The 13,390-nt window shown below is 37.1% G+C and overlaps 1 protein-coding gene across 4 annotated transcripts in view; it reads left to right on the top strand.

Annotated features, from left to right (window-relative positions):
* The window catches only part of map4k3a (mitogen-activated protein kinase kinase kinase kinase 3a), a 79,516-nt gene that overhangs the window by 24,627 nt on the left and 41,499 nt on the right, over positions 1 to 13,390 (top strand). For all 4 annotated transcript variants that reach the window (XM_034018290.3, XM_059025067.1, XM_034018293.3 and 1 more), the window contains exon 3: positions 11,330 to 11,420. In XM_034018290.3, coding sequence (XP_033874181.1) covers positions 11,330 to 11,420 — 91 coding nt within the window. The remainder of the gene's footprint in view (positions 1 to 11,329; positions 11,421 to 13,390) is intronic.

Here is a 13,390-nt window from a genome sequence, read left to right as displayed (position 1 = left end):
GCTGCATGTCAGGGACAACAGTGCCCGGAATGAGTGTTTTTATAGTATCCGACCTGACATGATAAATCAAAACAGCATTCATGAGAAGTGATACAAAAACTACTGAAATAATGGAAACATTCTCAGGTGGGAGTTAAATAAAACATCAGGTGTCTGCTGCACCATATATATTGTTAACCCTTTGAAGCCAGGGGAGAGATATTGGAAACTGGGCAGCAAAGGGTTAAACCCCCTAAACCTTTATGACGGAAGCACCTTGCTTCTTTTCAGAAGGAATCACTTAGCCTCTATGGCTGGAATGAATGACACACTGCAGTTATTTGCCTTTGACCAAAAAACTCTTCTTTAACAAAAAACATGTCCTCAAAGAATGTTTATGGGGCATCGGTTCTGCAGTGAAATCTGTTTATTAACCCGATTTGCTTCTTGCTTTTAAACGGATAAGATTATGGACAGGTGGTAAATATGTCAGTACCATGGCAGAATGTATCGGCTTCATTCTGAGGTATGTGTAAGCCTTGTGTGAAAACCAAAGTATTTTAATGCTGAGTTGAGGCCATCCATTGTGCACTTAATTTTCCCGCTCTTTTACGTTAATCTCTAACCTGTAGTGAAGCACCAGTTCCATCAGCAAAGTTGGTTAAATAATGGTTGGGCTGTCTACAGTAGATTGAGACAGAAAATCTATGATTTCTGAGATTTGTGTTTAAAAACAAGATGTCCTATTGATGTGTAAGAGTTGCATTAGAGACCTTCACACCTTCTAATGATTTTTTTAGAATTAATGTTGTGCTGTGGAAGCAGTTTTTAATAGTCCAAGCACTAAATATGTGTGGCTTCTTAAAAAAATGTGAATTCTTAATTCTGAGCAAACTTTAACTAATTGTATTTTTTACAATGTATGCACAATAAATAAAAATTGGTCAGCTGGTTTGACTGGAGTTTTATTTTTAGACCGGTATAGTCTTTTTTTATAAGAGGACTTGAGTCATTATTTTAATAACTAAAGTGCTGAAGTCTCAAACTATTCTGCAGTTTAAATTATAACCAAAAGAAAAATCTGCACATCTGCTGTATACACAGGGTTCCATTTTAAGGCTTGTACGTTTGCCTGGGACAGTCAAAGATTTGGACGAATAAGTGCTTCCAAACGTACTCAGTGTTCAGTAGGACAAGGGCTTCATAAATATATTTTAACATCTCTTAAAATGAAAGTCATAAATATTCTCAAAGAAAGCGGACACTTCCTGTATTGGTGTGTGTCGGCATCTATGCAGTGGTAGAGTTGCTGAAGATCATAGAGACTGGGAACCACGGAACGGCACTTCTGCAATGTACATAGCAACATGCCTCTTGTGTCTTATCAATCAAATTGCAGTTTGTCAGCCGCTCGCAGTACTATTATGGGATGTAGAGCACGTCCCGCAGACGACCTGTTTATTTTGTCATTGTGGTATGAATTGTAATAGTTTAGCATGTTTTACATTGATTTGGCTTTCTTGAAATTCAAGTTAAGTGACATTGTGACGGTGAACGTCACACAGACTGTTACACATTCGTTTAGCCTTTGTTTATCCTTGGAAGGAAAGAGATTAATAAAGTAACGGACACTGATTGATCTGCTGCTAACTGGACAATAAAAGAGAGACACTGTTGGTGCCTGCGTGCACGCTAAATGTTTGTTTATTATTTTGGCACTGTTTATTTGTTGGTGAACCCATAATTACTGTTTAGGAACAATGGCAATTGTTATTGTATCCAAAGTTAACGCAGGGAGCTGAACTCATTGTGTTTTATAGATGGCCATTTTTAATACCATGTGAACGTGTGGGTTGCAGTGAATAGGTGAAAGGGTGATGCAGGTGCTCCAAACAAGGACAAACACAGAGTTCACGGTTCAAGTTCTTTTTATTTTCTTTTTCCAGTCTCCTTGACTGTGTAAATAATAAATGCTGGCTCTACCCAACTGTGGGTATTGCCAGCGTATAAACTAAGGGGTTGCAGTTAAATGTAATTGTTTTATATGTTGGTGATTTGTTTGCTGTGTGTGTAGCCAGTAATTAAATCAGCACCTTTGGTAGAATGATGACCTGTTAATTAATGGAGGGGTTATGGAGTTTAAAAGAGAAGCTCCCAAGCTACCTGGGGTGTGGTCGGAGCGAGATAAAGCTGATGTAACGTATGTGAAGTGACTTTTGCTGTTTTTATCTGACTGCCTGAAGGGAAGTTTGTGATAAAAGAATAAAGATTGCATTTTATTAATTAAAAGAAAAGGGGGGAGGCCGAGCCCCTGGCACCCAGAAGGGCAGTCGATCATGCCAACCTCAACAGCTGCCGGAGTCTGCAGCGCCGCTGCCACTACCAGAGCGTCCTGTGCTGAGGGCAGTATTACTGCTGCCAGCACCGCCGCCACGACTGGAGGAGCCAGCCATGCCGCTGTCAGCCTTTCCGCTGACAGCATTTCCTTTGCTGGAGGAGCCAGCATGGACACTGTCAGCATTGCAGCTGCCAGCGGCGCCCCTAGTAGCATTGCTCAAATCTGCAATGTTATACTTTAAAGTTCAACATGGGGTTCAGTTAAATGCTTGTCATTTATTTTTATTATTTATATTGGTGCACTAGTTTTTTTTTTTATGGTAACTGCTGAATTTCACATTTGAAGTGTTAAACAGAAATGCAAAGTGAGTAATGCAGTACAATTTGTACAAATTTCAAGCTTGAAAACACAGATCTATAAAATGCAGACATGAGTTTAGCGCTCCCTTTGATGCCACTCTTTAGTAAATCCACCCATCAGTCAATGTAAACATTTAAGATTAGTAAACATGTCACATTCTATTGATTTACTAGTGTTTGTTTTGCTAAATTCACTTCTGGCACAATATATAATCTTATCAAAATACATACTGTAAGTAAAATCTGCAGAAAGTTTGCGCCTTCCCTTTTTACTCTTTTTTTGTTTTATTTTTTTTAATTATATATATATATATATATATATATATATATATATATATATATATATATATATATATATATATATATATATATATACACACAGACGTGCTCAAATTTGTTGGTACCCTTACAGCTCATTGAAATAATGCTTCATTCCTCCTGAAAAGTGATGAAATTAAAAGCTATTTTATCATGTATACTTGCATGCCTTTGGTATGTCATAGAATAAAGCAAAGAAGCTGTGAAAAGAGATGAATTATTGCTTATTCTACAAAGATATTCTAAAATGGCCTGGACACATTTGTTGGTACCCCTTAGAAAAGATAATAAATAATTGGATTATAGTGATATTTCAAACTAATTAGTTTCTTTAATTAGTATCACACATGTCTCCAATCTTGTAATCAGTCATTCAGCCTATTTAAATGGAGAAAGGTAGTCACTGTGCTGTTTGGTATCATTGTGTGCACCACACTGAACATGGACCAGAGAAAGCAAAGGAGAGAGTTGTCTGAGGAGATCAGAAAGAAAATAGACAAGCATGGTAAAGGTAAAGGCTACAAGACCATCTCCAAGCAGCTTGATGTTCCTGTGACAACAGTTGCAAATATTATTAAGAAGTTTAAGGTCCATGGAACTGTAGCCAACCTCCCTGGGCGCGGCCGCAAGAGGAAAATCGACCCCAGATTGAACAGAAGGATAGTGCGAATGGTAGAAAAAGAACCAAGGATAACTGCCAAAGAGATACAAGCTGAACTCCAAGGTGAAGGTACGTCAGTTTCTGATCACACCATCCGTCGCTTTTTGAGCAAAAGTGGGCTCCATGGAAGAAGACCCAGGAGGACTCCACTTTTGACAGAAAAACATAAAAAAAGCCAGACTGGAATTTGCTAAAATGCATATTGACAAGCCACAATCCTTCTTGGAGAATGTCCTTTGGACAGATGAGTCAAAACTGGAGCTTTTTGGCAAGTCACATCAGCTCTGTTCACAGACGAAAAAATGAAGCTTTCAAAGAAAAGAACACCATACCTACAGTGAAACATGGAGGAGGCTCAGTTATGTTTTGGTGCTGCTTTGTTGCGCCTGGCACAGGGTGCCTTGAATCTGTGCAGGGCACAATGAAATCTCAAGACTATCAAGGCATTCTGGAGCGAAACGTACTGCCCAGTGTCAGAAAGCTCTGTCTCAGTCGCAGGTCATGGGTCCTCCAACAGGATAATGACCCAAAACACACAGCTAAAAGCACCCAAGAATGGATAAGAACAAAACATTGGACTATTCTGAAGTGGCCTTCTATGAGTCCTGATCTGAATCCTATCGAACATCTATGGAAAGAGCTGAAACGTGCAGTCTGGAGAAGGCACCCATCAAACCTGAGACAGCTGGAGCAGTTTGCTCAGGAAGAGTGGGCCAAACTACCTGTTAACAGGTGCAGAAGTCTCATTGAGAGCTACAGAAAACGTTTGATTGCAGTGATTGCCTCTAAAGGTTGTGCAACAAAATATTAGGTTAGCGGTCCCATCATTTTTGTCCATGCCATTTTCATTTGTTTTATTATTTACAATATTATGTTGAATAAAAAATCAAAAGCAAAGTCTGATTTCTATTAAATATGGAATAAACAATGGTGGATGCCAATTACTTTTGTCAGTTTCAAGTTATTTCAGAGAAAATTGTGCATTCTTCGTTTTTTGTGGAGGGGTACCAACAAATTTGAGCACGTCTGTATATATATATATATATATACTGTCAGCTCTACAATGACAATATTTATGATGAGTGGATTCTACCACCATGGATGAGCTTAGAGTTATAAATAAGAATTGATATAAGATACGCAGGTTACTTCAGACACATTGTATTTTCATTGTACCTTATTTGTACAGTATCGTATTGCGTTCCTTAACTACTATAAAACTGGTATCTAACGTGTAGGTTAGTGATCATATAATTGTGCACAACAAATCCTCTGGTACTTTTTTCTATTTTAAAGAATTAAAGAATCTTTACCAATGTGTTATGAAAATGCTTAAATGGCACACAACCGCTCGAATTTCAGTGCCTGGGCCCTGATGAAGCGATCTCTTTTCCTTGTGTCAAGGCAATAATGTGAATTAGCCAATAACTGCTTTTTTAATACATGAACCTGACAATTAAATGCAGCAATCAAATAGTTACAAAAAAAACAAAAAACAAAAAAACACCATAGTCGCAAAGGTATTAGCGGATTAGAAAAAAATTGTGTTGGTCCAAATTTGTGGTCAAGTGTGTACTTGTTAGAATGTTTAAAAAATAAAAAAACTGACGTTTAGGCCTACTGTTTAGAAGCATTTCAAGACCAAAAATGTAATCCTTTTTTTTTTTTTTTTTAACCCAGTTTGCTGTTTACCATATTTACATATTTTTTTTAGATTTATCGGTAAACACTATTTAAAAAATTAACTTTTTTTTACTGGATTTGAACAGAAGTGATACTAGTTATTTATTGCACAATCCATCGATTTGTGAAACTATTAAAACATGAAGATTGTCAAATATGTTTATAATGATAGAAATGAAATGCTTATATATGAGATTCTGTACAATATTGTATTAAAATAAAATAGACTAAATCTCATGACATAGTGTTCATGTATTAATCCATTTATGTATAAACAAAAGAAAAAAACATATTTTGTCTGCAGAATTTGATGGAGTCTACTGTAAATATTGCGTGCATTTTGATAGAAAAACAGTAAAAAATGTAGAGAAACTTGACAGGTTATAGTCCTTTTAAAAATCTGTGGTTCAGCAGTTTCAAAACCGAGAGTCAAGAAAAATCAGAATTCCACAAAGCAGCAGTAATAGTTGGCAATGATTTTGTAACTGTGGTGCAACAAACTAAAACACCTGTACATCAGGAGTTGGATTCAGCGGATTCATCGGGGTGGGGGAGGGGAGGGAAGGCAGAAGCTATTTTTATATTTGAGTAACTCCCAAGTATTGCTTATTATAGTTGTACTCTAAGTATGTTCCTTAAATTTACTAGCAAATGTGTTCCAAACTGCACTGAAAGGAACACATTTCCTTAAAGTATGTTATACATTTGTTTAAGGCTGAGGTGATGTATCGATGCATCGTGTCGTTTGACAACTGTCGATAGTCGAGCCTGTGCATCGTTTTTGTGTAAAGGGTTTAAGCAAAGAAAAGCTTTTATTTTTTATTACATTTGGAATCAGCAATTGTTTTTTGCATTAAGCGCAGAGCTTCTCTGCTCCCCTCAGGTCTGACTCACTGAATCTGCATGCGATTGCCCTGCCTCTATGACTGTTTACTGATTGGATTGAATCTGCAGGAGTCTTCAAAGTAAGAGAGCAAGTTAAGAACGCTGTGCTAGAATTTCAAATACTGTATCGACCAAGCTACAATGCCTTCCGATGTCTGGCAATTGTTTTCTAAAGTAAGCAAGAAAGTAAAGTAAAGAAAGTAATGTTTGGGATGCTCCGGTTAACACAACTAATTTGCGTGACCACATAATGAGATGGCACACTACAAAACTTCAAACAAAATCTGCATTTATTCATCTGAACTACCCCCGAGTGAAAATTAAGAAAAACAACCAAGATCGTTCCAAAAGTTGCATCTCTGGTTAGAAGTATTAGGCATCCCAGCAACGTCAGTCCCTAGTGAGCACGTATTCGGTAATGCTGGGCAGATTGTAAGCAAGTCATTGCTTAAATTATTATTATTATTTATTATTATTTGTTTATTTAGCAGACGCCTTTATCCAAGGCGACTTACAGAGACTAGGGTGTGTGAACTATGCATCAGCTGCAGAGTCACTTACAACTACGTCTCACCCGAAAGACGGAGCACAAGGAGGTTAAGTGACTTGCTCAGGGTCACACAATGAGACAGTGGCTGAGGTGGTATTTGAACTGGGGACCTCCTGGTTGTAAGCCCTTTTCTTTAACCACTGGACCACACAGCCTCCTATGTTTAAAACAAAATTAAATTAAAACAAAATGTGGCCACTATCATGTTCCTTGACACAATTAAAATGTAAGCCATGGACAACACTCTTGTTACTAAACTGCTCTTGACAGTGATAACTTTTCATGACAGTGATAAAAATTCTCTTGATTTGGTTGCTACTCTGACTTGTTATGGATTTAAACAACTTTTTTTTTTTTTTAATTTTGCTTTGACCCCCAATTAGGACAAATCAACACAAATAAGGTAAAAGAAATAAAATAATTGTATATATTTTTAAATTACAATATGCATTAACTGATGTAATCAATTTAATAGGCATAATAGTTTTTAAAGCGTTACTAGCAATGTTATACAGTAATCCACAGCTCCACACGTATTGCTGCGTGGGTTTTATAATGTCGTAATGTCATAATGTCGATAAATCGATGCACAGCTTTTTTGGAGAACAATATATCAATAGTAAAAAATTAGGCATCGCCCCAGCCTTACATTTGTTGAGGTGAGGTTGTGTCACGGGGAACCTTTTGTGTGTCTTGAAGAATTTAGTGAACCCGTCAAGTTACAAGGCTAGATCCACCCCTGTTAATCACTAATTGATTGATTGTGTTCACTGTTAAATAAAACCAAAATCCTACAAGGTATATTCTACTTTTTTGTGTGTGTTTTGTGCGATGGGGAGGGGGCAAGTAGATTTTTCTAGCTTTTTGTCCCTTGCACAACAATTATTTTCAAAAGTTGCACATCCCTATCTTTTATATGTTTCTTCCCGCTTGCTGACTTTAGCAGTACAGTAACTGGCAGCTTGACAAATTTGCTTCTGAGAGCTGGTAGCTTAACTGCCACAGGCACTCGCTAACAGATCCTTCATCCCCAGAGCGCCAGTTCAAGGTCAGATCAAAAATCTAAAAACTGGGCATTCTGCAGTGTGATGGTTTTAGAGAGTATTAGCAAGCTTCTCAGAAATTGTACAGGTAGCTCAGGGTCCTTTATTCACTTAAATTTGACGCCTGAACTGTAAACGTACAACTTTTATGCTATATGTTGACCAACAGTCTGCCTCTAAACCCATAATTTCCTGTCATTGAAAAATGTAAAGTGCTCTCTTCCTTCCTCATCTTCCCCCCTTTTTCTTTCTCTTGTATTTTTATCTTTCTTTTAGATAAGCTACATACAACTTTCAATATTTTAATGAATTTGTTTTTGGCCATCAAATTTCATTACTGTGATTAAAGGGTAATTTATGCTGTCACACATTGACTAGGTAAATTAGAATATTTTTCCACCAAGTGTATGTAATACAAGATCCTTCAGTGCACAGATTTAGAAAAAAAATAAACTGTAAGTAGTCGTAAACCTACAATCAAAAAATGATTGATTCAATTAAAAATGCAGTTTAATTTTGCCATTTTGCTTTCTTATGGTACTCGGTTGGAAAATTGTCTTTATTGAAATGCTAAAAAGGGGGACTGTGACTTGCTCTGCACTTCAGTTGTCTACAGTCATGTAATGTGGCTGTCGATTCATTTTAAAGAAAGCAGATATGATGACCACATAAAAGGCCTCATCAAAGAGAGTCTGTCAGGTTGGACTGCTGTGACAAAGTCAGTTTGTAATGCTAGATTGGACTGTTTGCCTTCTGTAGGACCAAGAATTAGAACACAAATGTTCTTTGGAAAGAACAAGGCCTACTTTTTATATAACCAGCTATTCATATTGTAACCTTTCAATAACTTCTGTAGCAATGCCACTTTAACATTTTATGAGTACAAACTTCCGCTTTAAATCAAGTCCATCCCTGTTGGTTCAAACTTAAAATTGTGTCCATGACCTATTTTTAAATAAGGATATTGTTAGGTCGACCTTTACAGAACTAACCAACAGACAGAAACGTGGAGTCTCATTTGTAATGACAATATAATAGTTGGGTCCCGTTGTCCACTGTGCCCTGCAAAGGCCCTGAATGCCCTACAAGGAGGATAGCTGCAGAAGTTGGGAGGAAGGTTTGTATTTTGAAGATCAGTAATTTTTCCTTGGCACATTCCACAGTAGTGTTTAAAAAGGTTTCCATCCATCCAACAATTGAGTGTGTTAGCTCTGTTTGGTAGGCTGCTTAAATAAAGATGTTAATACCATTGGCAGGGATGAAGCTGACCTAATTCATGGTAGAGTTAATCCTCTCCAGCATTGCACACATTTAGCTCAGCTGTTAGTCTTTTAAAGATTATTATCAAATTGATGAGCTTGGTGCCTTTGGAAATGTAAAGCCCCAAATCCAGGCCTACATGCGTGCATGTACAGTATGTACTGTATGTAAGTATGTATGTATGTGTACAGACCAAAATGACTTTGTCTGCTGACCTGATCAATACCTCATAAAAGAAGGTTCTGTCTGTAGAGCACACTACTTGATCATAGTTCCACTCCCTTTATTGTGGCCATTGTTTCTTTTTAGCCACCAGGTTTTCTACAGGCTGCCATGAGCTGGCGTACAACGCTTCCTTTTGTGACATCTGTTCTTGTCATTCTGTTCCTTGGCTGTATTCATCCATAAGGATGTCTTTGAGGACTCCTGTGGACTGTACTTGTTAATTCTGGTACAACAGGCACGTCAATGTATAAACGTTGAGAACAAGAGCAAAATTTTCACCCCAAAAAAATTATTTCCATTAAATACTGGGAATATAACCACATGGCCTGCCCCACATTACATAGAAAGCATATGCAAAAGATTTAACCTGCAGAGGCTAATCAACCAGGAGGTCAAATGCTCAGGCATTGATCAACAGATTGTAAAGGGAACTCACTTGCATTATATACTGTATAGGCTACTACAAGGTGTTCATACAGCACATTTCTTTGGTTTTGCTTTATAAAGAATTGTATGTTTTCAAGAGAAAAGCAAATGATGTCAGAAGTAATAAGCGGAATTATTTTTAAAGCATTTATGATCTTCAGTAATTGTGTGTTTTTATGGTTGATCATTGATTAATTTACCTTTTCATTTATACCATTGTGCTCATCCACTGCTACCAGGTTTGCTATAGGTTTCCAATGATAATATACTATATATTATTGATCACTAAAGCAGAGTAAGCTGCAGCTAGCTATAGTCTGTGTTTGGAGAGAGTGATGTTTAATTTCCATAGTCCATGAAGATTTTTGGGACCAGTTCAGTTCCAGCAAACATGCTTTTCAGTAGTGTTGCCAAGAGCACAACATCACTCATCAGTTTGTTCAGAAACAAATTAGAATCACTTTGGAAATCCTCTAAGCTTCAGACAAACCATATTATAGATCTTCGGCCCAATAGTTTCAGTGAGGCATTATATATGTTGGTATGTGGTGATGTTCAAGGAAAAAAACATTTTTCAGGCTTCCTGTTTCTACTTTGATTAAAAAATGGGATTGTTACTGCTTGTTTCTACTTTGACCCTGAGGATATAAAATATTTCTATATTCTGAAACAACATGTAGTGAGAGCAATGAAGGGAAACTAGAAAGTTTAACACACCATTAACTGCTTGCAGGCGAGAAACCATTAATTTTTTTATTTTTACAAACTGTAGCAATGTATTTCAGGAACGGTGTGCGTGTATTCTCTGTGTGTGTATATATTATTGAACACAGACTAGCTACCCATCTTTACTTGCTGTACCACAGCTTGTGTTTTGAAGCACTTAACTCGAACTCGCGACGTCCAGACTATAGGGCACATCCTGCACTCTACGCAAGTGTTTTTACTGGATGTGCCACTCGGGAGCACCCTTGAAGCACTTTTGAATCTAGCTTACAGTATGTGTGATCTGTTAATAGGGTAATGACAACATTTATGGACAGCTACTATAACCCAATTCTTATGCAAAAATAATCATGTTAATGAAGTCATGGTTTCCTATGCAGAGATTCCATTCTGTTCAGCACCACACAGATAATCTGTTTTCTCACAGCAGATTGTGAAAAGCATCTGGTGAGTTTGTCAACCTCTCCTTGTGGGGACTCCTACAACTTAAGTTGTCTGTCTTATGTACAGTAAGATGCCGTTTTATACCATGCAGTATTTACAAAAGGTATTGCTGACTACTATTTTTACCCAAGTTCTGTCTTCAGTGTTTCTCTTGACAATGCAGGGAACTGGCACATACACATCCCAAATTTCCCCCTTTTTTTGAGTAGAGGATGGCCTTCATTATTAAGAACTGTTATTCTTCATAATCAAGCAGTGTAATGTAATTTAAGTCGAATTAGGAAGATAATGGGGACTGTCCATTTAAAGTATGTATACATATTCATCCCTCCAAAAACTACAATGTTTGTCTGCTGTACCAAATGTAAAACTAGACCACTTTGGAAACAGGTTCATACAGATAAAAAAAATGTCTTTCTTTTCTTTCAACAGGGGAAGACTTTGCAGTTGTGCAGCAAGAGATTGTGATGATGAAGGACTGTAAACATTCAAACATTGTGGCATATTTTGGCAGCTACCTTAGGTATGTTCTTCTGTCTCCCACAATTTTAAGATATTCTCTGTCATACTCCTGTAAGAACTGTGTGTCTTTGCAGTTCACAGCACACAGACTCAATCGAGTGTCTAAATACATGCCTGTAAGTAATTTATAAAATTGGTTTCCTGGTGCTTTATATTTGTTTTCTAGGTTTGATGGCCTTGTTGTGTTTGCTGTGAGCAACTAACATCCACAATACAGGGCTATTAGGTGTTCAGCCCAGCTTTCTTCTGCAGTTTCATCTCATCCCAGTAATATGTTTGGCACTTGTGTTTATGAAGAGATGGGACATATTGGAAAATCATAACTTGGCATGTTTGATAACAACCTTTTAACCTGGGGGATTTGAACACCCTGAATACCCCTGGAAATAAAAAGCTTGAAATGTTTGGGAGGGGGGGGGGGGGGCATTTAAAACAGCAAAAGATTAATCCTCAAAAGGAAATCCACTGCTGGGAAAGAAATAAAAATGATACATGTACTGTTCATTGCCAGTAGAAAAATGTACATTCTCAAAAGGATAAAATTCATAAGGACACATTTCTTCCTGAAAGCCTGGTAAAGTGTTTAGTTAAAAAAAGGCTGTTAACCTAACTGTTGCTGTATTTTTTTAGTTAAATGGATGTCAACTATACGTTTTTTATTTAATTATTTACAAATGCAAACATATAAAAAAATAGAAAAAAAAATTATTGTAATGTGCCGTTAGTGCACATTACAATAACATTACAATACAATAGTGTAGTCATGCAATTAGTGCTTGAATGGGTAATTTATAGTCCATATATTTACATAATTCGGTGTTTCAACTAATTCACTGAATAGTGAGTATTATGTTGGATCTCTAGGGCTGTGTTGAATTTTTGCCGTGTCAGATCAATAAATCGAGGCAGGTGCTCTGGCAGTAATATGCAGATTAATAATTGGATTGGTTTATGTACAGAACATAATTCATTTAGAAAGCTTCCTTAACATTTGTGAAAAGTTTAATTTATTCCTTTTTTAGAATATATATTGATTAATATGCATGTTTGAATCATCACAAAGTATTATGTGTTTGATCAGAGTTTTTTTTGCATGCCTTTTAAACGCATACCAACCCCGTCCCCCACCTCCTTTAAGTGGTTTCAGAATCTAAAGCTGCTGCAATGCTGAAATATTCCTGCACAGCATGAAAATTGTATTTTGGTCTTTTTTTCTGAGCTTCTAAATCTACAGTGTTTCACAGGTTTCAGCTACTGACGGTCCGTTTTGATTTTGAGCATTTTTATATTGTATCTGGCCCTTATTCCTAATGGCTTGTACAATATTTTAAAATAAAAGAATGAAAATGTGAAAATCTCTCTCATAGATAGATATAGATATATATCTTAACATTTTTGTATATGTAAACTGTTATGTACAGTCAGCACTCTCATATCCGACCCTATAAAATTTTGACTTCAGTGACGGTTAAACGAAAAATATCCACTGCCCAGAATTGAAGATATCTTTGCAAAGCTTTTAAACAAAATTGATCTGACAGAAGCATACCTCCAGATGGAAATGGCAGTGTCCAAAGTGTACCTCACGATAAACACAGAAGGACCTTTACCAGTATAACAGCCTAGTGTTCGGAGTGGCTTCAGCACCAGCCTTCTGGCAGCTAGCCATGGACCAGGTCTTGCAAGGCGTTCCAGGCACTCTGTTATTTTAGATGATATAATCGTAACAGGAGCCAGTGACGAGGAGCATTTGGAGAACCTCGGGAAAGTTTTTAAAAAGAGTGCAAGAGTACAGATTGAGAGCAAAACATGAGAAATGTTCTTTAAAGCTTCAGTTGCTTACTGTGGACACACGATTGACACTTTGGGGCTACATAAATGCCAAGAGAAGATTAAAGCTGTCCTGAAAGCTTCACAGCCACAAGATGTGTCACAATTACGATCACTTCTAGGGTTCATAAATTATTACAA

Source organism: Acipenser ruthenus, chromosome 6 (assembly GCF_902713425.1).
Source record: "Acipenser ruthenus chromosome 6, fAciRut3.2 maternal haplotype, whole genome shotgun sequence".
Classification (NCBI taxonomy): domain Eukaryota; kingdom Metazoa; phylum Chordata; class Actinopteri; order Acipenseriformes; family Acipenseridae; genus Acipenser; species Acipenser ruthenus.
The sequence above is the reverse complement of the archived record's forward strand: the minus strand, read 5'-3'. Positions and strand labels throughout refer to the sequence as shown.